Below are 27,389 nucleotides of genomic sequence, written 5' to 3' on the forward strand. Positions count from 1 at the left end.
AAATTTTTATTATTCTTATTTTTCCATTTTTTTTAATAGTATACAAGTTATAAGTGTTTATATATTTTTTTTTTCAAATTTGAATTTTTTATATCAGTATAAAATATGATTTTTATGCTTGTGTTACCTAAAATTAATTTTTATCAACTTACTAAAATATTCACGTAGGCATTAATATTGTATGACATAAAATATACAAAATTATGAATAAATTTTTTAAAAACATATATCGGAAAATATGCGCTAGACTAATATGGTATATATATATATATTATATATGGACTAAACATGATATTCATTTTTATTTTCATTTTAGTGCTTGTTTTTTCATTAATTTCAGCATTTTCAAAAAAGTATTCTCTAAAATTTTTTGATAAGTTAGATTAGCAAAAATAACAAGAATAAAATAAGTTTGAACTAAATTAAAAATTTTACCACTGTACTTAATTTATTTAAGCTTGTAAAGAAAGAAATAAAACTTACATTTTCTATGATAAATGATTGGTGAGAATTAATAATTATTAGTCACCAAATATATCCATTATTTAGGAACCTAATTATACATAGCATATGTTTTAAGACATCCAAAATAGTTGACTACTGGGTAACTTTGATTTGTTCATTCTTTTGGCATACTATATGTATACCATACACAAAAAATTTAAGTTTTATAACAAATAATATGAATATTGATTATATAATGGTGTGCATATATATATTAAAAAAAAAGAAAAAAAACTAGAAAAAATAAAAGCAATATGAAAAAATAAGGAATCGATTCCCATTCCCCTTTAAAAAAAATAAATTAGGGAAAAGATTCTTTCACACTTATACTTCTAAAAACATAGTCAAATAAAAATAACTCCATAAACACAAATAAGTAAAACAAATGGAAAGAAAATATGCATATAGGTATATTTGTGTCGCCTCTAATTTTCTTGGCACTAATTAATCACATTTTGTTTCTCCCACATTTTTCACAATATCATTATTTGGAGGAGGTATATTTATTTGAGAATTTTGTGAAGTATTTTTCGAAGGGTTATGAGCAGAATCATCTCCTTTTTTACTTTTAAAATTAAAAGTATCAAAATTTAATATATTTTCCAAATAAAATAATATCCTTTTTTGTACAGATGCATATTTACTTAAACAAAATAAATAATCATTTCTATTTAAATGAGGATTAATAATATCATCAAATTGAAAAATTGTTTTATTATTATGTCTCATGCTGGGATAATATAAATAATTATTTTTTTCAACCTCATTTACGGAGTTAATATTATTTATAGATGTCGGTAATTTTTTTATTTTATTTCCCATTTCAATATTATTATCATAATATTCATCATATATCCCCCCTATACTTCTTGGTCCTCCCCTAATAGCTTCCATTGCTCTTTTATTTTCATTTATCATTTCATCTAATTTATTTTTTTCATAAGCATAATTATTATCTAATATTACTTCATTATTTTCTACCATATCACTAACAGCATAATCATTTCCATTATTATGGGTATTACAAATATATTCATCACGGTTATCTCGATATGTTTGTCCTTCACCCTTGGAAAACTCATCTATTAAATTAGGTATATTTTCTCTTTTCACTATACTTGATGAATCCTTATATGTTTCTAAGGGTGGAAAATTTGTACTTGTATTGTAAAAAGATATATCTTCATTATTATTTTCTTTTTTTCTTTTTCGTCTTTTTCTTTCTTTTTTTGTTTCATTTATTCCTTGGTTTTCTCCGTCTATCTCACCATTACTTATTTTATCAGCATAGCTTGTTGTTGCATTTTTATTTGTGTTACTAAAAAATGTTGAATCTAAATATTTGAGATCAGTACTTTTTATATCGAGCTTTATTGGTATATGTTTTTTTGTAGATGAAACATCATTAACAATATTATCATTATAATTTTTTTTTAATTTAGATGATGAGTCAATACGATCATTTATTACATAAGATAAATCACAATAATAATTTAAATCACTCATATTATTTATTTCACTATTATTAATAGATTTTCTATCAATCCATAATCGATTGTTTCTTCCTCTTCTTTTAATGAGGACAACATTTTTATATTCATCATGATTCGATTTTCGAGGATTGTACATATGTTCAGAAAAATTAGAACTTTTTAATGTGTCATTTTGTTTGCTTATTTTTCTACTAAGTATAGAATGGTGATGATGATGATGGTGGTGCATATGACTGTTGGCATGCAAACTTTTGTAATGTTTTTCTTTTTTGAATTTTTTATAAATCTTATCAATTTTATAATCTTTAAAATAGTCCCACATAGGACATACATAGGTTTTATCTTTTATTTCATTTTTTCGTTGATCGAATAAAATTGAATTAAGTTGTAACAATAAAAGTTTTTTTTCATCTCGTTGTTTCATTTTTCTTAAAATTCTATCTAATCTTTTAAAATCTTCTATTAATTCTTGCATTTTAACTATAACTTCACTATTTTTTTTTTTATGTTTTCTTAATGTCATTTTTTCTTTTACTCTTGATCTAAAAACTGAATAATGGGATAGTATATTTTGTGCATTATTCCAAAACATACGAAGTAACGGTCTACCTAATTTTTTTCTTTTAGCCTTCCAATATGTATGAATATCTTTTATTATATTACTTTTATAATTTATTTTTAATTCGCTAGCTGCATTTAATGCATCTTTTAAATTTATCTCTTCTTTACTATCTGAATAACCAGTTAATTTCTCAAACTTGTCTATCAATTTACAAAAATCATCACTACTTACATGTATATTCATATAAGAATTTAAACTTTCTAAAAATATCTCATCTTCTTTTAATAAATCATAATGTATTATACAACCATCATTTAATTTAATTCCAGTAACTTGATCTCTATATAATTCATATCTAATATAATGTGTCGGTTTTTCAAATTTCGTTAATTTATAATCATCATTTTCACATATTTTAAATCGAGGAATTGCTATATCTTTTTTTTTTTTTTTTTTTTTTTTTTCATCTTTTAATTCACTGTTTTCTAATAAGTGTTGCATTTCATCTATTTTTTCATTTGTTGGGTTATCATTTTTTATTAACTTCTTTATATCTTCTCTTGATTTTATTATTAAAAACTTTTTATGTATATCCAACCCTTTGCCTTTAGCGGCTTTCCCGTGAGCTCCCGCACTTTTCGTCATTTGTGAAAAAAAGTCGATGGAAAAAAAAAGAGGAGGCAAAGAGACGTAGCAAAAATGACAAAAAAAAACAAACACAAAACAAAAAAACAAAATAGGTTATGATACAAAATTAAAAAATATATACAACAAAATCAAAAAATGGAATAACAGAAAACCGATTTATGCAACTTATTTTAGCATACTACTCTTTATAAATATACATATACGTAGTTTGTCCGTATATATAGTTTTGAGTATATAAATGATCTTCTTTTTTTTTTTGCTTATTGTGTCTTTGCAGTGTCTCCTCTATCTACGTGTATCAAAGTTATACAATATATATGTATATATTGCATATACTATATATAGTCACGTATTCCCCCAACGCTTGTATTTCACTACTAACTATAGACGTTTTTCTGTAATAAAACCTGCATTATTTTTGTAGGTCTTCATTAGTTTACTTAGGCATAATAAAAATCATAAAATCATATATTTTCGCGATATGAGAAAGCATTTCTCAGGATGTACGCGTTTTCAAAAGCGTGGCATATCACCACTGTATATTAAAATGGGGCACACGCATATGTATGTGCGTATATTTTTTTTAAAGCCTATTTAATATATATAGGCAGTTTTTTATACAATTTTACGTACCAAATGGAAAAAAATTATACGTATTTTTGTATGCCCATATATATTAAAAAATACATGTATATAATATATAGGTATAAATATAAACATATAAAACAGAAAAGGCTATATTATGTATAGCGCATTCACATGTGTGCTATATGGAAAATTTATATTCCTTTTCGGCTTTATATTATGTGCATATTTATATCAGCATATTTTGGGAAAATATAAATATACTTGATTTATTTATATTTTATTTTTTTACGTTTTTATAAAAAATATGGTATTATGTATACAATGATATACATATTAGTGGATAATATGCATATATACATATATATATTATATATATATATTTACTGTACTATTGTATACATATATTACATGTATATATATATTGTATATGCATATATTTATTATATAAAAATTTTACATTATTATGAGCAATTAAAAAAATATATAATGGCTATTTTACGAGTTTATCATTCAAATACTAATTTCGTAATTTATTATTAATAAAATATGTTCTTTCCTCCCTTAAAAGAAGAGGTATAACTATTAATATCCTTATAAAGAATATAATATTAATATATATATATACGTATTAAAAAGGCATAATTTTTATTACTTTTATCGTATTGGCCCGAATGATTTTTCTCCCAATAAATTTGCCCCAATTTTTGCCTTGTAATTTTGCTAGCATATGTAAATATTAAAAATTTAACAAAACTTGTACATATTATTATTATTAATAATTGCGCTATTCTCTTGTAATAATGAACGAACAAACCACAAATAAAACTTTGTTATTTTTTATGAGATGCTTACCTTTTTTAATTATATTTAATTATTAAAAAAAATATATATTATGAAATAAAAAAGGGAATTATGGTAAAACGAAAAAACAATATTAACGAGAAATTTTACAAAGTTTTTTATTTTATTGATTTTTTATTCCCTCATTAAACCAATAAAAATTAAACTCAAATTTTTTAATAAAAGCAATTTAAAGTACTTCATATATATAGGAATTGTAATATATCATATAATGATGTTCATTTTTAATATTCTGGAAATAAATAATAAGGTCATTATAAAATTTTAAGAAAGCATCATATAAAAGGATTATTATTGTACAACTAGCTTATTTTTTTAAACACTACTCTTATTATTTATATATATTTTTGGTTATAAAAATTGGTTATATTATTGGGTGTCTGTGTTTATTATGGGGAAATGACAAGGATATATTTTCCATCGTCATTTCCCTATTATGTATGCATATATCTTGATACAGTATATTTTGCAAGGTTTTATTTTTTTCTACTCTTAATTTATTTTTCAATCGTTTTATTTATCACACATTAATTATATAAGGTATGCTAGCTATTTTGAGGTTGGCTTTCCTTTAATAATGGGTCATTACAAAAAAAAAACATAAATGGTTGTATCCATACACAATGCAAATGATATATACATAGATAGCCAAATATGTTTTACAGTGATGTCTTTTAAAAAATAAAACTGGATAATTAACATTAACAATATATAGTATGTCTTTATAATATTTATTTAATTATATAGCATTTTTATATTTTAATCACATTATTATAATAAGAATAATATATTTTTATTGTATAATGCTTATTCGGACAAGTGGCTCACAAAATAAACAAATAGGTAGCATACACCACAAATATATATATTTTATTATTTTTAATAATTCTAAATTCTTCTAAAAAATAGCAAACGAGATAATAAAATACCTTTTATTGCTAATGCTGTTTTTTGTATACTAGCCAAACTTTCTCAACATATTAATTTGTAGCTATCCATTTTTTTATTATATTTTTGATGTTCAATTTGTTACTATAATTTCGATATAATTTAACTCTTCAATGTATACAACGTTGAATACTTTTGACACACTTATAATCATTATCCTTGTATTTTATTATTCTGGGTTATTATTCTTTTTTTCTTAAATATTTTTTAATTTTTCTTTTTAACCCATATATTTATAAATTACAATATTTTTATATAAATTAATGAAAAAAATATATTATGAATTATACATATGCATAACTACTGAAGAAACTTTTCATTTGCCTTTTTTTTATCAACCGGTTCCGGTATGCTTATAAATATTCAGCTTGCGCATATAAAAAATAAAATTTGGAGAAATTATAAAAATAATTTTTATATCCCCAACTTTTTATATCTTTATTTAAATTATATATATGCATATACTATGAATGATTATATGAAATTACGGCTTACTTTGCAATGTATACCTGTATGAATAATTTGATTTGGAAAAATCGCCAAGAATATATTTAGCTATTTGAAAAATAGTGATATCACAATATATGTATACAAGAACATATATACAGTGACATATACGGAACATATGGGTAGATAACGATACATCAAGCATGGCGAGAAAACCCGCGAAAAAAATAAAAAATGATGATGATGATGGAGCAGCGCCCAAAAGGAGAAAAAATGAAAAAAATAATAATTCATTAGAAAGTGAAACTAATGTAAAAAATAATTTAAACAAAAGAGAACAAATTGATAATAATATAAATGACAAAAGTGAATCATATAATAAAACAACTAAGAATAATGAAAATAATAGCATTGATAATACTAATGACAATAACAAGATTAGAGTATGTCCTTATTTAAGAACAATAAACAGAAATTTACTTGATTTTGATTTTGAAAAATTATGTAGTATTTCTTTGTCCAATTTACATGTATATGCATGTTTAGTATGTGGCATATATTTTCAAGGAATCGGAAGAGGAACATATGCATATACTCACGCATTAGAAAAAAACCATTATGTTTTTATAAATTTAGAAACTTGCAAAACTTGTTGTATTCCTGAAAATTATGAAATCCATGATGCATCATTAAATGATATAAAATATTTTTTAAAGCCTGTTTATAATAAAGATCAAGTAGAACATTTATGTAATAATTTAATTTTGGGGAAATCTTTAGACGGTGCTGATTTTTTCCCAGGGTGTGTTGGTTTAAATAATTTAAAGCATACAGATTATTGTAATGTAATTATACAATTATTATGTTGTATTGTACCTTTAAGAAATATGTTATTATTATATGAAAGTAAGCAAAATATTGCAAAAAATTTAATAGTTGTTTTAGCAGAACTGTTAAAAAAAATATATAATCCAAAAAATTTTAAAGGAGTTGTATCACCTCATGAATTTTTACAAGCAGTAGGTATTGAATCAAAAAAAAACTTTAAAATTGGTACAAAAAATGATCCACTAAACTTTTTTTTATGGATTATTAATAAAATTCATAGACATTCAGAAAAAAAATTACAAAAAAAAAAAAAAAATACAGCCAATCAAACAAACAAGCAAAATAATCTAATAAATAATAGCAATATTTCAAAAAATGCCCATCCCAAAAGTGATGAAGGTGAAAAAAATAATACTGCAGAACAAAATAAACAAGACACAAATTATGAATCAGATAAAAGTAGTAGCCATAAGAAAAAGAAGACAAAATGGATGTATGATGGCATAAATATTATTGATTATTGTTTTGATGGAGAATTAATTATTAAAACTAAAAAAACAAAAGATGATATAACAGAAGAAGGTACAAATTATGAAGGGATAAATGATACTTCAGGAGGCACTAATTCCATTGCCCCTAATCTAAATGATAATAATAGTAGCCAAGATGAAGGCGATAATGAATTTAATGAAGACAAAAACTATATATTTAAGAAAACCCCATTTCGTACTTTATCTTTAAAATTGCCTAATCCTCCAATATTTAAAAGCACAACCGAAAGTAATATAATACCTCAAGTATCCATTTTTGAATTATTAACAAAATATGATGGAGAAACAGAAACATTTTTATCAGATAAAGCAGTCCCAAGTACATTAATTATTTCAAAATTGCCAAAATATTTAATTTTTACTATACAAAGATTTTCAAAAAATAATTTTTTTACAGAAAAAAATGGAACTATTGTTAATTTTGTTATCAAAAATCTCGATATGAAAGATTATGTACATCAAGATTATCTTGACCAAAACCCAGTAACAAAATATAATTTAGTTGCAAATATATTTCATACTGGTACTGTTGCTAATGGTTCATATAAAATACATGTTTTACAACAAGCTACAAACGAATGGTATGAAATTGAAGATCTACATGTTATTTCGATTTTACCACAACTTGTTTTATTACCAGAGTCATGTATTCAATTATATCAGCGTCAAGATGTTCAGCTAAATGGAGAGATACTATAAGTTGCATATCATTGTCTTTAATCTTAGTTTATCATATTTTATTTGCTTTTTTTTTTCCTTTTATTTTTTAGTAGCATGCTTGCAAGGCTATGAGCATGCATTTATCCTACATTATATAAACATATCTATGACTTACACAATTTAATTTTTTTTAATTTGTGCGAATTTTTATATTTGCTTTTATGCTCAATAAGCAATCCTTAGCAAACATGTGGCTAATTTGGTTTGCATTTGAGCTCGCACAGTTGCATTTTCCTGATATTTATGTGAATTTTTCTATATATACACATGTGTATATATTTCTTTTATTATTTTCCCCTAAATTTTACCAACTCTAATCTAGTGCAATAAATTTAAGAACCCCAAAAGAACTATGAACAAATTATAATAAATAATATGCATTAAGCATACAACGACCGAATAATAATATGAAGAAATTCATAAGGAAATAAGTAGATAAATAAAAGTACTTAATTAGCACATAAAAATAACGATGATTGTGAAAACTATACAATATCCCACAAAATGAATAGACATATGATTTTATTTCATATAGAAAACTTGCTTTCACAATAGCCAATGGCACATTTATGATGGAGAAAAATGGGAAACTATAAATAATACTAAAAATGTTGCATTTCACCGTTTTATTTATTATACTTTTTATTTATTATTTTAATTCAAAGCACAAAGGAAAAATAAAAAAAATAAAAATAGATGGATTACTATCATTCTTTTCAAATTCAATATTTGTTAAATTATTTTACATCGAAAAAACACACTGTTCGATAAGCTGAATAAAATGAATATATATTATTTTATGGTGAAATAATTTATTTTTACATGCGCATATAAAATTATAATATATGTAGTATTTTAATTTGAGCATAAAATTAAAAAAAAAGCTTTCCCACAAACATATTTTTCTCTCTTATAATTAGTAAAAAAAATATGTCTTCCTATAAATTAATAAATTAAGCATTTAAAAGAATAGTAAAAATTTGCTTTTATATTTTAAAATAATAATTATGTTAATACTTTTTTTTATCAAGTATGACGTAAGGTGTAAAAATGTGTAATTTTTTTTTCATTACATTATGGCTCTATTTTAATCTAATATAATATATAATGATTTTTAAATATTTAATATTTTCCATATGTTTAAATATATAAGAAAAAACACATTATGAGATTTAGCACATTTTTTAAAAGCCTAATAAAAGTTAAAATATTGCACAAGTGAAAATATACATTTTTTTCATTGTTTCAAAGACAATAATATATTACCAATTTTATGTACAGACTATATTTTTTTATTTAGTATTTTTCGAAAATTAAGCAAAGAAATAAAATCTTGCATTTTTATTTTAGTGTATTGAAAATGTTGCAATTATTATAATACATTTATACTTTTCATGTGCAAGGTATATATATATTTTTTTTTTAGTGTACATTTTAAAATATGATGGAATATATTAAAAATTTTTTTTTTTGAGGATGCCCAGTGATATATTCACATATTAAACATGAATTATGCATAAAAAGGAAGAATATATATATTTTTTACCCAACTATCAATTACTATCATTTTTTTGGCTCAATTGCCAAAAACGTTATACTACTATTCTGTGAAAAATTTTAGCTGTATCTATTATATTATTTTTCGTTATATAATTTTTTTTTCTTATCAATTTTGTTGAGAAAAAAAAAGATTCTTTTATATCTTACACATATAAATATACCCCAATAAATATATAGCATATTCTAAGGATATAAATTTTGCACATAGCTGGTTTGTACCATTTTATTTTCAATCAAACTCACGTATTACCTTTTTCACAAAAGTTACACCAAGGAACTTACTTAAACAATGGGAACCCCTAGGAGGAGACCAGCTCAAAATAACAATTCCTATATACAGAATTCGCCGAGTATTTTTGGGACTAATAATGAGATATTTGGAAGCAATTTTATGCACACCCCAGTATCTAGTAGGCGAACAAAGAATAGCAAAAGCTTTTTAAATAGTATGCTAAATGAATCTAAATATTTGAATCAAAGTAACACAGGCTCACAATTTCTTAGATATGGTCACACACCCTTAGCAATTAGAAGAATAAAATGTGCAAGAGCTGATATAGGAGATGTAGGTAGAGAAGCATTTATGGAAGATGTTGAATCAGGGAGATTACCTCATTTTATAGATAGTAATTTAGAACAGATAAAAGAATTGTTTAATCAGTTTTTCGATGAGTTCAATATAACAAACTATAGTGATGTATTACAATTTACAGATGAAGACCGCAGTATAACTGAGTACATATTATTAAATCGAGATAACTTAAAAGTGTATTTAGCATATTATGGATGGAAAATGATAAAATTTATTGAAACAGGTCGACAAAATGAGTGTAAATTAAATAACTGTAATGATGATGAAAATGATACTGATGGGGTAAAAGCTTTAGATCATATTAAATCTTTCGAAGTTGATTTAACACACATATATTTCTTTAATAAAAAATTATATAAATTAATTATTGAATATCCTTCAGATTGTATAAGTGAAATAGATAAAATTATAAGTGCAAAATATAATTCTCTTATGGCTCTTGTACTTGAGGGGGAAACAGAATCTGGATCCCCAGGTATGCAAAATGGAAATATAAATGATATGAGCGGTAATATTAATAAACAAGATTATTGTAGAGTTCGTTTTTTTAACAAAAGACATAAGGATACTCCTCGAAAATTGGGACCAAATCAAATCGAAACTTTAGTTTGCATAAAGGGAGTTATTATCAGATGTTCCAATATTATTCCTGAAATGACTATGGCTGCTTTTAAATGTACATCAAAAAAAAGAATTGGAGTAAATAATTATGAAAAATGTAATGAAGAAGTTTATGAGCATGTTATACAAGGAGAAGTACAAGAACCATTGACTTGTAATAATTGTAATAATAAAAATACTTTCGAATTATGGCATAATAATTGTTGTTTTTCATCTAAGCAATTAATAAAATTAAGTGAAGTTACAGAACATTTAAAACAAGGAGAAACACCACAATCTATATCTGTATATGCATATGATGATTTAATAGATTATACTAAACCAGGTGATAATGTAGAATTAACAGGTATATTAAAAGCATCTCCTGTTCGTTTAAACCCTAGATCAAGATGTTACAATAGTGTTCATAGGACCTATATAAATGTTGTACATATTAAAAAAGAAAACAAACAAAAAATGAAATTAACTGAACAAAATAATACCTCATCTGTAATATTAAATCGTAATGAAGATGGAACCGTAGAAGATAATTTAGAAAAATTAAATGAACAAGGAAATATAGCATTTACTTCAGAAGTTGTGCAAAGAATGGAAAAATTAAGTAAAGATCCAAATATTTATCAAAGATTAGTAGATTCAATAGCACCATCAATTTATGGTCGAGATGATATTAAAAAGGGTTTATTATGTCAATTATTTGGGGGAAGCAAAATTACTGATAAATTTAAAAATAAATACAGATCAGAAATACATATATTACTTTGTGGTGATCCATCAACTGCTAAATCACAGCTATTACATTATGTACATAAACTATCTCCTCGTGGAATATATACAAGTGGTAAAGGTAGCAGTAGTGTAGGTTTAACAGCATTTATATCAAAAGATTCAGAAACAAAAGAATATATTTTAGAATCTGGTGCTGTTGTTTTATCTGATAAAGGAATATGTTGTATTGACGAATTTGATAAAATGGATGATTCAGCAAGAGCAATTTTACATGAAGTTATGGAACAACAAACTGTTACAATAGCCAAAGCAGGTATTGTAGCTACACTAAATGCCCGTACCTCAATCTTAGCATCTGCTAATCCAATTAATAGTAGATATGATAAAAACAAAGCTGTTGTTGAAAATATTAATTTACCACCATCTTTATTTTCAAGATTTGATTTGATATATCTTGTAATTGATCAAGCTAATGAAAATGAAGATAAAAAATTAGCTGCCGTACTTTGCAAAAATTTTTCTTATCAAGACGAAGATGAGGAAGAAGAAGAGGAAGATGAAGAATCGGATAACAACGATGAGGAATTTGGAGAATTAAGTATACGAAAAAATTCAAAACACTATCTAATTGATGCAAATACGTTAGCTTTATATATAGCATATTGTCGTATAACATGTAACCCAATAATTTCTTTAGAAAGTAAAAAAATTATTATTGATGAGTATATAAAAATGAGATGTAAAGAAGGAACCAAATCACCTACAGCTAGCCCTCGACAATTAGAAGGATTAGTCAGATTAAGCCAAAGTTTAGCAAAAATGAAATTAAAAAATGTTGTAACACCTGAAGAAGCAAATGAAGCAGTACGATTAATGAATATAGCTACCTTCCAAAGTTTAATAGATCCACTAAGTGGTAGAATAGATTTTGATCAAGTCAATTTGGGACAAACTTCTCAACATAAAAAAAAAGCAGATTTAATCAAAGATCTTATATTAAATGCTCTTGTTTTAAAAAATTTGTCTAAAGATGAATTGCTAATACATTGTCAGGAAGCTATTATGAATGATAGAACCCAAGGAGCAGCATTGGACAGAAAGTCATTTGAAGAAGCTTTTCATGATTTAGAAAAGTCACAAGAAATTACACGATTATGTTCTGGATTGTATAAGAAATAGAGATATGCACATACTTGTATTTGAGTAAATAAAATTAGCATATTTCACGTATAAATATTATGCATATTATGCTCATGCAAAGTGTGAAATTAATAAAAGGGAATTTTTTTCACACTATTACACTATATTATTCCTAAAAAACAGATACACATTTTGTGCTACTTTTTCTTATTTTATCTTATATCCCTCATGCACATAATTTATATGGTGGGATACATAAAAATCTTTTTTTACTTTTTCGATTGCGAGCATATACATATGCTTCTTTCTCAACTGCAGATACACATACATATACACACATATGTATCATTCCCTGTATGCTTTCTTTTTTTAATTATGCATATATTTCTACGTATATAGGTTTTTAATTTTTTGTTTCATATAACTTAATTTTATGTCTTTTCGTAATATAAAAAATAATAGAAACACTGTCACGAATGAAATTATAAAGCATATACTTTATCCTTTTTTCATTATTTAAAAATAATAACTTCTTTAATAAATATATTAATGATTATATATAATTAAGAAGACGATATAGATTATGGGGTTACCATTGGATTAAATACCCTATGTAATACTTTCACCCTTTTTCCTTATAATTGATTATAAAGAAATGGTGATACACCTCAAACCACTGAATGTTATGATGTGGAATTACTTTGTTATGTTGATGTTTTATATATAGAGAGATAATGCATATATAGAAAAAACTGAGAATGTAATAAAATTATAGAGATCCCCATACAATATAAGAGCATTTCTTATATAGATAATTATAATAATAAAAAATAGAGGCACATCAGTTTTAATAATAGGAAATATTTAAAGATTCTATAAATAATACCATAGAATTAAAATATACCGTTTATACGAAAATTAAAGCAAAAATATGAGAGCCCGTGTGCATATGATAGTTTTTTATTCAGCACAACTAGGAAAGGTGAAAGAAAAAAGATAAATACTTTGTTCAATACTTATATCCTTTCATGTTTCTATTTGGTTTCTTATTTGTTACCTTTTAGAATTTAAAAAACAAATAAATACTATTTTCACATAATACACCTTCGAGCATTATAATTACCCCTTAATCATTATAAATATAAAAGCACATACATTTATATATAATAGCTTTTAAATATATATATGTGTATAAATGCAAAAAAGGAAATAAAATAGTGTCATCACACATTATTACAAATAAGCACGAAAATATAAATCTACATCCTTATTGTGTATTTTTTGAGAATGCTTCACATGAAAATATTATATTATCTTTTTTTAAAAAATTTAAATTTACATAAATAACGACACTTTAAATATTTTCCCCAAACAAATAATAATAAATCCACCATGTAGCGATATCTTTTCTGCATCATATTTATACTATATAATAGTTTTAAATGTGCACACAAAAATAATAAAATATGGCACTGAGAGTTACTGCTATTTTATACTACATAAGAAACCATATATAAACACACTTTGGTCATATTTATAAACACATTAAAATTTTTTATTAATATATATAACACAAATAAATATAAAAATTTAAATGATAAAAAATAATAGTATTATTTTACGATGACAAAATTTTTTAAAAATAAATAGTGATTCATAAGATATATATATAGATACCTCATTTTTAATAAGCCAGATTTTTCACATTTTGAGTTCATATACTTATTAGAAAAAATGTGTATAATGCAATATCATTTTGTTTAAGTGATGTTTATATGTTATAGATTTTATATTTTATGAGATTTTTATATATCTGAATATTCGATATATTAACACCTTACATTATACATATGTATATAGTACATGCGTATAATGCTTGTAGTTATAAATGCTTATGAAGTTATTTTAATTTTATGTAATGTATTTATTGATGATATTTTTATTACTGATAACGATTATGTTTATTTTTTACACTTATGTGTTTATACACAACATTATAGTACTAAATAAAGATATACATACATATTATAATTCTATATACACTTTATACCACGTACATATAAGTAAGAGAAAAAATAATATAAATGCATGTATTATATTTTTCTCTATCTATATAACCTTGTGATTTTTGTTAATGAAATGTAAAAATGTAAAGAACAAATAAAAAAGCATTTATTTGTTTTTTTTACAATATAAAAGTGGTAACCTTGTTGTAATTACTTGTGTGTAATATTATATATATACATAAATTTTTTTTTATACACATATTATAAAATTTATTGCATGCTATATGCATTTTTTTTATAATATAAATGCATATATAAAGCAAAAAATTGCTAAGTTTACTATTTTTTATATTAATAAAGATTCGTGATATACCATTTTAGTGCGTCTTTTTTTATTTTATTTCATTTAATTTTTAGTATATACAACCACTGTACATGGTAAATATATTTTATATAATGCTATAATGTACATGATTAAATGCAAATATAATAAAAATATAGAGAGGAGAAAATAATTTGAAGTTAACTATTTTTTCGAAGGAATGCTAATAACATTTATGCTTACACGATTTTTTATGTAAATATTATATTAATGTTACACTAACACAAATAAACGTCTTTTGTGCTACCATTATATATTTTGGATTTTGAATTTTTTTAATTGTAGTTTTAAATGTTTATTATGCTTAAAAATATAAATATATTAGCTTGAGTATACCACCCTTTGTATATATGTGTAATTTTTTTTTATATTTAATTTATATGAGTTTCTTAAAATTTTGTAGTTTTTATTTATATAAGAAAAAAAGCTTATGCATGCATATATATGCACGATTTAAGCTTATATATTATTATTGTGTAAACTAGTGATATCGTAGATCTTACGGGTGTATGCATAAATCGATTTATATTAGTGTGCTAATGGAACAATAAGATGCCCTTTTATAATATTATCCTATGATTTTTAAATATTTATGTTTTATATTTAATTTTTTATAATTGAAATATAGTTTTTTTAGTTTTTAATTTTACATATTTTTGTTTTTTTATTATGTGCTTTATATGCTCTGAATAAATAACATATAAATCGTGTAATTGTGCACAATTAACATAGTTAAAAATATAGTGGAGAAGAAATATATGTGTGCTTTTAAATAATATATTAAAGTTAATTTATAGTTTTTATTTCGAATGCTATATTGTCTATACATTATTGACGTACATACTTCACATTTAAAGAACAAGTCTTGCAAAAAACGTTATATAACTTTATATGTTTTTTTTAGAAAACAAACAAGAAAACATAATTTTTCATAAAAGTATATATTATACATATGCATGCGTTTATATATATGCATATATTTACATTTAATGTAGACATATATCCATCGAGATCGTAAATATATATATATTAAATGGACTATGTTAATTTTTTAATGGAAAAAAGCGATAAATTAAAATTTACAAAAGTACCATATTATAATATATATTATTCATATAAGCATATATATTCAGCACTATTAAATTTTGTGTACACAATTTTTTATTAGTGCCCAATATACATTGTTTTATATATAATATTTGTTTACATTTATTACTATTTATTAATACATGGATATTTCACAAGCTTATTAAAAGAAATTTAAATTTATTCAAAAATGTATGATTATGAGATATGCGATATTTTTTGAATGTAATTTATGGCAATTCACAAACCACATTTATTTGTTTACGCAGCACGATACGATATTTATGATTTACACAAGTACAAAACATATATATGCATATATGCCTCATGCGTGTAATTTATAAAGAATACTAATGTAAACTTATTATTTTAATATATTTTTTATATACGTTTTTTTTTCTTTATTATTTTCGAATACATGGAATAAATAATAGTTATGTAACACAATTCTCCATATTTTACGAGTAAATTATGGATAATTAATAGCTTTAATTTAATTATACCCTATATTGTACATAATATATATATAAATGTTTACATATCATACACCTTTTTTTCTTGTTACCTAAATAAATGAATATATAATATTTTACATGTTTAGTGGCATTTATTTAAAAAAAATCCTTGAAGCTTTGTAAAGCATTTTTTATTTACATGCCATATACACCTACTATATATATGTTTACACATTTTTTTTTTATATACTATTATTTTTTTTAATGCTTTGTATATTAATTTTTTTGCTTCATTTTATTTACATTTTTTTATATTAATAAAATAACTATTAGGTTTTGTTCTTATTTCTTTATTTACGTATATTTTTTTCGTAAATGTTATTGATACCCTTTGGGGATTACTTTAGCGTAATACATATTACATACTCGAACTTATGTTTAGTAAATAATTTATTACATAATATAAGAACCTAGTAGTTTATTTTATTTTTTTGATTATGTTTTAAAAATAATAGTACCCATATTTATCATATATGATTTGTTATGATTGCATGAAATGCCTTTTCAATTAACATAGCATATTAAAGTAAAATACATGTATACTGAAGTATATAATGTAGTAAGCCGAACGCATATATATATATTTTATTTCATGCAGATCTCTCGTTTTTTTGTCATTTTCTATAGCAATTTTTCATAAGGTGTGTAATTTTGCATAAATTATACTCATACATATTTTATGTAATATTTTTTTTTTCTTTCCATAACATAAAATATTGTCATTTATTTTGTATTGTATAAGTAGTATATTATGCACTATACGTGATTGTATTTTACACATAGATTTTAATTTGCATATAAAGAAGATATTTTGTTTTTTAAAAAAAATATCTATTGTTTATTACACTTTTAAAAAAATCCAGATTTATTTTTTAGTTATTTTAAAAATATATATAGATATATGTATTTATGTATGTGCATTTAGGTTTTTATTTTTATAGTTTTTTATATTATATATTAATTTAACACTGTGCGCGTGTATATGTATACCGGCTTGTTTAATGAAGCACACAAAGTTATATAAAACTTATATTTGCATTATTTATTTATTATTATCCTTTTACTATAAATTTTGTTTTATGTTAGTTTTTTTTTTCATGATTGTAATGTATAATACCAAATTATTTTATTTTATCATATGATATGTAGCTTTATGCACATACGGTTATTAAGATTTTTTTTTCGAAAACAGAACTAAAAAAAATACACCTCCATATAGCTATATGAAAATATATGTTTTATATACTTTTAATTGTGCAAGCTCAATATTACATGCTTATATAATTTTTTCGGATTTAAAAGAAATATATATTCATAGTTATTTTATAATATTTATTTTGTGTAAAACATGTTGTGTGGCTTTTTATGTATACAAATATTTTTATATATTTAAGATGTGTCATATTGTGTAGGATAATAATATTATACGCAATACTACCCAATAAAATATATAGTGTATTAATTGTGTATTTTATATACCGTAATTAATTTTGATTATATATATATATATATATATATATATATATATATATAATATATTACAGATTGTGCATAAAGTTATAAATTTATATGTATATACACATATTTTTTTTCATATTAATTATATATAATTCATAATATGAATTATAATTTATTATAGTTAATATTTTTGGCATATATATATTTTATATTTTCCCCTTGATGATATTCTCGCTTTATTGCGAAAGTGTAACAAGTGAATAGACTTTTTCCCATCTCTATAATACTTTAACTTTATATGCATAAAAATATTTTCAAAAGCCAAAATTTACTTATACATTTTATGGAAAGCATATTGTATTTTCTCCATATATCTGTATCGTATTATTTTTATATAATATATATACATATCGTATGTTTATATACATATGGACTCATTCCACTTTAAAGACTATTGTTATATATATCGCCTTGGGCGTATCGAATATTGATTTTTTTGTATTATTCTATAGTCCAATAAATTTATAAAATTCTTTAAATATTCGTTATTTTGACGCCTTAATTTCGTATTTTGACTTTTATTGTTTCCATATAATTAGTATATAACAAATAATGTATATATATATATATTATTGTATTTCTTCTCTCCTTTTTATGAAGAATACAAAATTGCTTTTAATATTAAATTTATTTTTATACACCTTTTAAAGCACTAGTGGTGCTAAACTTTAATTTTTCATATTGTTATGTGGCATTTGTTTTATAAGTATGATTTAAATTAAATATTAATCAAACATATTGTATATATATATGTATATATATACAACTAAATGTACATATGTATGTTTATTTATGCTTGGTATTTTTTGAATAATATAACAATATTTCAATTTATTTATCGTTAAAAAATTTATGCTATACATATGTATTCATAGAAATTTAAATATGTGGGTGCATCACGCATTATATATCTACGTATATAATTATGTCGATGTGTATGTATGTACATACACACTTGGGTATTATTTATGCAAAATAAGCAAGTAATACATGTATGTAGATATATATCATTTATAGAATACATTATATAGTATGTCAGTAGTCATTTTATATTTATTTCTATATTTACACGTCCTATCTTCTTATATATATGCACATTTCATATTTTTATCGTCATAATATTTTAATTAGGAATACATATTTACCGTTCATATATATTTCACATATATATGTGTATTTATATATACATGTGTATATATAAATATGTGAGAAGACCGCCCTTTTTCTACAAATTTAACAAGCATAATTCATATTATAAGCTTTTAAGTTTTATAAATTAAAAATAATTTAGAAATTAAGCATATTATATACCTAGAAAAAACACATTTAAAGCACTAATTTAAATTTATACTTCGATTTTATTGTTTCTCAATTTTATAGTTAAGAAACACCATATCCTAAGAATCATACAATCGATACATCAAACTTGAAAGAATGTTCATTATACATTTTCTGCAAAACCACATTATTATTGATTATGTTATGTAGTTATACATAAAAATACCGATTAATATAATAAATCGATTTATAAATTAAATAAACAAATTTCACTTAAACCCTATATTAAATTAGTAATAACCATATTGTGAAAAATAGAAGATGAATAAACGTGGGAGTTATTCCCAAATTAGTGAAGAAGTGAAATGTATAGAAAATGAACATATCGACTGTACGTTAAATAACGAACAGAGTAATAATTATAATAATAGTCAAATAAATTCTTATAATAATAATTATACAGGTGTACAAGAAGGTAATGAATTAACAAATAGTAATCTATGCTTAAATTCAAATATACCGCAACATAATTATTATAATAACAAAATAAAAGACACAGATCGATTTTATAAAAATCGTATTTTTTTAGATCATAAAAATAATATGAATAATTCTGAAATAAATGAGTATAATTGTGATAGTGAAAAATATCGTGATAAAATGTATAGTAATTCTACTATTAGTATTGGGAATTACAGAAATTATATAAATAAAGATAATTGTGATTATAATATTAATATGTATAATAATACGAAAAAATTTTCAAATACAAATTCTAATTGCGCAAGTAATTCAAAAAAGCATAAAGCATATACAGAATGTGATAATAAAAATATGGCAGGAGAAAACAGTTATACCAAATATCTTACCACCATTATCAATAATGGTAGTATAGTTGATCCTACTAAAAATAATTTTCCTGCAAACAGTAATACTAGTGCAAATTTTAATGATCAATGTAACGACATAAAAAATAAAAATAATACTAGTAATAATTTTCAACAATATAATAATTCAATTGTATATGGACAAAATATGTCTAATAAAGATGTCATTAATAATAACCAATATTATGAATATGTAAATCATAATTATAATATGGGGCCTCAAAGTGGTATTATAAATTGTCTGGACACTGGAATGGTTAAAAATAGTCATAGCAATAATAGTAATATTATTAAAGAAAATTATTTAATGCGAAATAGTATGATTCACTCTATGGAAGCTCCAATATATAATACCAATGATCCTGGTAATAGCAACTACGAACAAAATAGCTTTAATAATCTTAATTATACAAACTATACTGGTGAATATAATAATAATTATAGAAATGATTACAGAAACCCAAATGGATGGAATTACAATGCATATTATAATAACAATTGTAATAATCCTATTGGTGAAGATAGTAATAGTAATTTAGTAAATAATAGTGATAATATTTGTAGTAATACCGTTTCTAATAGTAATAATAATAATACAGTTAATATGATGATTGGCAATAATAATGGTACAATTATGAATAACAATACTGGAGATAATAATATTGATCATATAAATACTAACATGCGAAATACATCTATTGTTAGTAATGGCAATTCTGATACTGCTCATTATAAATATAATATAAAAAATAATAATGATCACATGATTTTAGCTACTGATAATGAAAAGGCTAGATTTGATCCAAATAATAATATATATATGAATAATAATTATATAAATGTAGACCAATGTTATGCAAATGATGGTATTAGTAGAAAAAATACAAGCCGATGTACAAATACTAATATCAATATTGATAGTAGTAATCCAACTATGACAACTAGTAGTATTTATGATGATAATACGCTTGGTAATAGTAATTTTAGTAATAAAAATATTGTGAATAGTAACTATATGTTTAATGTTACTGCACAAAATTGTGATATGATAAATTCAAATATTACTACAAAATATGATACTTCATTTTTAAGTAACTTTGAACAAGATGATAATGAATGCAATACTGAAAATGACTTAGATATTGATACAGTATCTGATGACTATTATAATAAAACTAACTATAGATATGAAAATATCAACCAAAGAAATTCTAGCAATAATGCTTTCGATGTTAGGGATGCTGTAGGAAGTATTCCCAATATGGCCAATATAAATGATCCTGATTTATTTAACCAATACAGCAATATAGGTTTAAACGGAATGGTTAACAAGTTTCCTGGTAATACTAATATTAATAGACAGATAACTAACACAAATAGCAATGGTACTAATAAAAGGTATAGCAATTCTACTCCAAAAAATAATGAAATGGCTATCCTTTCAGATCCAAATGTGGGAAGTTATAAACAATATCCAGAAAATAAAAATTTTATGTATTCAGATACAAATATGTGTAATAATATAGAAAATAGTAGAAACACTCAAGATTATGATAACAAATTAAATGGGATAAACCCACAAGGTGTAGAAATACCAGATATACGAAAAGACAGTGATAATAAGAATGCTAAAAATGGTAAATATAAGAAACATCAAAAAAATGGCAAGCTTAATAATAATAGCAGTAATAGTTATGTACCTTCTAAAAGCAGTAATCCTTCTAATTATGTTTTAGATAACTACAATTTAAATGAATCCTGCAATTTGCCTGGTAATAATGGGAATATAGCTTCACTTGCTAATATGAATAGCAGCACAGACAAAATAAGTAATTATAATTACAACAATATGCATAGCATAAATATGAAGGATGCGAATATTAATATGGGTCACTTGGAAAAATATTCCATTAACGTTGTGAACAATATATTAATAGCCAATCCTAAGGACTGTAAAAATTCTGCACAAATCGAGAATATAGAGAATACCCAACTATTGTATAATGATGAAAATAATAGCGATGCTATAAGTGGTACTAGATGCAGCAGCACTAATAATGGAACAAATTATCGAAAAATGAATAATAATATGATGTATGATCATAACACAAATGTTGGGACAAAAGAAGGGGCATACAACATTTGCAAAAATTTAAATAAAAATTCTGTATCAGGAAGTATATATAATCAGTTATATGATAAAATGCCTGAATCAAATAATTTACAAAATTATAATATAAAAAACGAAAGTATTGATAATATAGCTTTCTTATTAAATTTAAATAATCAAAAAAATAATAGACTTGGTAATAACTCTAAAAATTATAATAACATGAATGTCTTAGCTAATGATGAGCATGATACTCAGTATATTAACAGCATGAATAATATGAAAAATATCAGCACAAGATATTATAGCAATACAAATAAAAATATAAGTAGTGAAAATGCTTATGATTATTTAACTAACCAACCATATAATGGAAACATTTTCATCCCTAGTGGAAGCAATAACAATATATATAACGGATATGGTAATAAAAATAATGATTATACTCAATGGATAGCAAATTCTAGACATATGAGTTCTAATGAAAATAAATCTTCTATAAATATGGGTCATGGCTATAATCCGAACGGTTATTTAATTGATAATAATAACATTCTGCATAGTAATGATAAAAATGCTAATAAATCAATACCTGCACTGTGTGATAATAATATGTATAACAATTATATGCCATTAAAAAACTATTACGAAAATCATTGTAACGGTCAAAATAATAATATAGGCAACAATCCAAATGCTTGCAATGCCATTAGCAATGATATAGACACTGATATAGCTAATGACGTGAATAATTTGAATATGCTAATTACCCCTAAAATTAAAGGAGTTCGTTTTGACAAATCAGGACGACGATGGGTAGCTAGCTGGAGTCAAAATGGAAATCAAAAAAGACAATATTTTCCTATCAAGAAATTTGGTAAAGCACAAGCAAAATATTTAGCAATTTATGCACGAATAAAAGCTGTTAAATGCATGCAAAAAAAATCAAACAAAAATCCTGAAAATAAAAGATCATACTCTAAAAAATTAACAAATAAAGAAAAAACAAAACAAGTAAAAGACGAGTCTCAAAATATAGAACATTTTAATGATGCTGGAGAAGATTATTTAGATAAATTTCCACCTGATGAAAATAATTTATGTCAAAATGGAAGCGAAAGTAGTGCTAACAAAACTGATGAATTATATAATGATTCAGAGGATGATGATTATACAAAAAATCTTAGTAAATATATGACTGAGGAAAACTATAAATCATTGGCTAATGGTACACCCAATACAACTGAATTTAATAATTATATGAATGATCAAAATAAAACAGAAAATAATTTACATAATCTTTCAAAAGATGCTAACCAAAATGATAATCCTACTATTAATACAAATATAGAGAATGCCGACGACAATACTGATAGCAACTGCAGTAGTGGTGAAGCTGATGATAAGCAAAGTTGTTCAGAAGAAAAAACAAATATAAATAATTACAATCAAGAGACTGAACATACTCAAATGCAGCAATATACTCACAATATAAATAATAACATAAATAATCATAACGATAATTATAATTTTAATATGAATGGCAATACATTATCAGAGGAAAAAAAGGATAATCAAAATAATACAACTCAGCTTGGTGAATATCCAAATGTGTCAAGCAATAATAATGACACTACTTCGAATCACTTTGTGAATAATACTACCAATTTAAAAAATGACAACGAGAATATTGAGCCGTGTGAAAACAGTGAAGAAAATAATCCAAATAATGAGCAGACAGAAAAAGGCGAGACTTTGTTACAACAAATAAATGGTGAAATAAACTCAAATGAAGAGAGCAATAACACTACCATTAAAAATGATGAAAATGCTTTGGAAAAAAATGATAACGAATTTTATGATCCAAATGAAATTACAAATAATGTAAATGAGAATAACATTAATGAGAAATTAAAAAACATGATATTGCTAATTGAAAGATTTAATGGAAAAAATATTAAAATAATAAAAAATCCAAATGAAAAAGTAAACATACAATTTATCGAAAATGAGGCTAATATTAATAATATCGATCAAATAAATATACTAGATTTTAATGATAAATTAATATTATTAAACATGTTAAAAGAATATTATATGAAGAATAATACTTCGAATTATTTGTCTTCTAATAAAGGGGGGAATACTCTAGACAATATTAATCAAACTTTTGAACCCAATGAAAATCGAAACACAAATGTGAATAATGTAGATACTTCGAATCAGGATCATGATAATAATAATTTGCTCTCAGAAAAATCAGAAAAAGAAGTTAGCATTAAATCTAAAAAACACACAGCTGAAAGAATAAATGATAATCATTATGATGTAAATATTAAAAAAGCAAAAACCTGTTATGATGAAGATATTAGTAATGTTATGATACCAAGTGCTGGACAAAACGACACATTAAATGATATGGAAAAAACAAATCATATCACCAAAAGTGATGGGAGTAATAACAATGACTCATTAAATGGTGAGCAATTACATAAAAATGAGGAAGCAAACGAAATTAATACTAATAATAAAAATACTAATGATTCAAATGAAACGGATAATGGTAGTACCAAAACGGGATTATTTGCTCGTGTTAAAAATGGATTTTTCAAAAAATTAAATAATGCAATAAGCAACAAATCAAATAATCAAGTAGAATCTAAAGAGGATCCAATAAAAAACATAACTGAAAAGGAAGAAAATACAGCCATATTTAAAACAAATGATCAAAACCTTGATAATGAACAACAACAAAATGATTCACATAATATGAGTTCTTTGGATGTGAAAAATGATCAAGAAAACACAACACCAGCAAATGATGATAAAAATGAAATATGTGATTCAGATGATTTGTCTAAAGATATAGATTCCAATATTCCTAATAATATTCCTTCTGATCAATCAAATTATTTTTTTAAAAGTTATTATACATATGAAAATTCAAATAATGTAAATAATATTGGAATAAATTCAAATAATAATTATAAATATAATTACAACAATTGTGGAAATTATCAAGTAGATGGTAATGCTAATAATAACTACGAGGAAAATGATGGTGAGGATACTAATGAAAATAATAAAAATACAAAAAAAATTGAATCATTAAGTTCATACCCAAATACTGTTATTAATGGTCTTTGTGATAAAATGCCTGAGATACAGAATGGCACACCAAAAGAATTACAATTTCATGACTATACCAAACAAATACCATTTAATAATAACTCTTATGATTTTTCTATAACACCTGAAAATGCTGATGCTAATTCTAAAAAATTTATACCCTATAATATTGGTAATAAAACTACCCTTACAACTGCATCTATTTCTACTACTCACGAACCCACAGATGCATCCACAATTGCTAGTCCTCAAAGAATCACCCCCAATGATCATTTAATATGCGAACTGAACCATGAACAAAATATGAATGATAGTAAATTTGATACAAATTATTCTGAAGGAAATAAAACAAATTTTATCAGAAATGTATTACAAATGAACATTGGAAATAATAACTTAATGAATGATAGCAATGAACTTGAAAATGATTTAAATGATGATGCTATTAATGAAACCGATGAAACTACAAATATAGATGAAATTAATAATAGTAGAGATTATTGTAATGATTTAGATAAAAATCAAATTGATCATTCACAATATAACCAATATGCAGAACATGCTGATAATAATAAAGGTCATATGATTCATACTTTCCCACAATATTCTTTTGGAACTCATTATGATAGTAGTAATAATCTTTCAAATATAATATCCACAAATGAAAGAGGACATAATAATGGTTATCCAATAATTGTAGATACAAAAAATGGATTACCTAATATAAACAATATGGATAATATTAATGGTATGAGTACTAACCTTTCGAGTAATGAAAACACTGCCAATTATGTTAATATAAATAATGAATATACAAATGCACATATTTCTGAATTAACTGAAATTGATAGAAACAGGATAAACAATACCCCATATTTACTAAGAAATGAATATGATAATTTTTATTCAAAAAATGATTTATATTATGATCCTAATTATTCTGCACTTAATCAACGTTCAGATAGTAATAATAGTAGTGTTACCACACAAGGAAATAATATATTACTTCAAAATGGCTTTAATCCTGATATGAATATGCCTTATGTGAATTTAACGAATTTCCCATCTTCTGATATTGTAAATGAACAAATGTGTATGGACGATCAAAAAAATAATCTATCTTTTTTGAATCCACAACTTTTTAATTATAAACACAATATGGATATTATGCAAAATCAAATGAGTCCTAACAATGATCATGAAAATGTTCAACATTCAGGAGATAATAATACAACCTTATATAATAGCCGTAATAATAATACTAACAATATTAGCGATAATGCATATAATATCCCTACGAATAATACTACATTTATAAGCCAGATGGAAATATAACCTTTTCATTTTTTGTCTATTACAAAATATGCAATAATTATTAATGATTAAAATTATTACTATACACGAAAAAAAAATTGCACATTGCAATAAACTTTATTTCAAATAACTAATGAAATATACATAAATATATTTATACTATTATGTTACATTTGAGAAAGTAATAATATTACCATATTACTCATAATAATAAAATGGGCTGATGCCCTTTTTATGCTTCCCCTTTTTTTTTTTTATTGATGTCAAATCACATAATGAAAATACTTAATTCCATGTATGTATGAGCCTATGTTTAGGCTTATTTTAATAAACTTTGATTTTAAATAAATGTTGAATTTTTTTAATATATAG

The 27,389-nt window shown here is 23.6% G+C and overlaps 4 protein-coding genes across 4 annotated transcripts; 3 read left to right on the top strand and 1 right to left on the bottom strand.

Annotated features, from left to right (window-relative positions):
- Positions 1-948: 948 nt before the first annotated feature.
- PVVCY_1401700 (conserved Plasmodium protein, unknown function) lies at positions 949-3,204 on the bottom strand (the record flags this gene model as incomplete). Its single annotated transcript, XM_008624854.1, has 1 exon — positions 949-3,204. One exon carries the CDS (start codon positions 3,202-3,204, stop codon positions 949-951), a length of 2,256 nt encoding a protein of 751 aa, XP_008623076.1.
- Positions 3,205-6,254: 3,050 nt separating this feature from the next.
- PVVCY_1401710 (U4/U6.U5 tri-snRNP-associated protein 2, putative) lies at positions 6,255-8,129 on the top strand (the record flags this gene model as incomplete). The annotated part of the gene is made up of 1 exon (XM_008624853.1): positions 6,255-8,129. One exon carries the CDS (start codon positions 6,255-6,257, stop codon positions 8,127-8,129), a length of 1,875 nt encoding a protein of 624 aa, XP_008623075.1.
- Positions 8,130-9,999: 1,870 nt separating this feature from the next.
- On the top strand, positions 10,000-12,831 carry PVVCY_1401720 (DNA replication licensing factor MCM4, putative; the record flags this gene model as incomplete). The annotated part of the gene is made up of 1 exon (XM_008624852.1): positions 10,000-12,831. One exon carries the CDS (start codon positions 10,000-10,002, stop codon positions 12,829-12,831), a length of 2,832 nt encoding a protein of 943 aa, XP_008623074.1.
- A 7,067-nt stretch (positions 12,832-19,898) lies between these two features.
- PVVCY_1401730 (transcription factor with AP2 domain(s)) lies at positions 19,899-27,038 on the top strand (the record flags this gene model as incomplete). Its single annotated transcript, XM_008624851.1, has 1 exon — positions 19,899-27,038. The coding sequence occupies one exon, from the start codon at positions 19,899-19,901 to the stop codon at positions 27,036-27,038; it is 7,140 nt and encodes a 2,379-aa protein (XP_008623073.1).
- Positions 27,039-27,389: the final 351 nt, after the last annotated feature.

The sequence above is a fragment of the Plasmodium vinckei genome, assembly GCF_900681995.1.
Source record: "Plasmodium vinckei vinckei genome assembly, chromosome: PVVCY_14".
Classification (NCBI taxonomy): Eukaryota; Apicomplexa; class Aconoidasida; order Haemosporida; family Plasmodiidae; genus Plasmodium; species Plasmodium vinckei.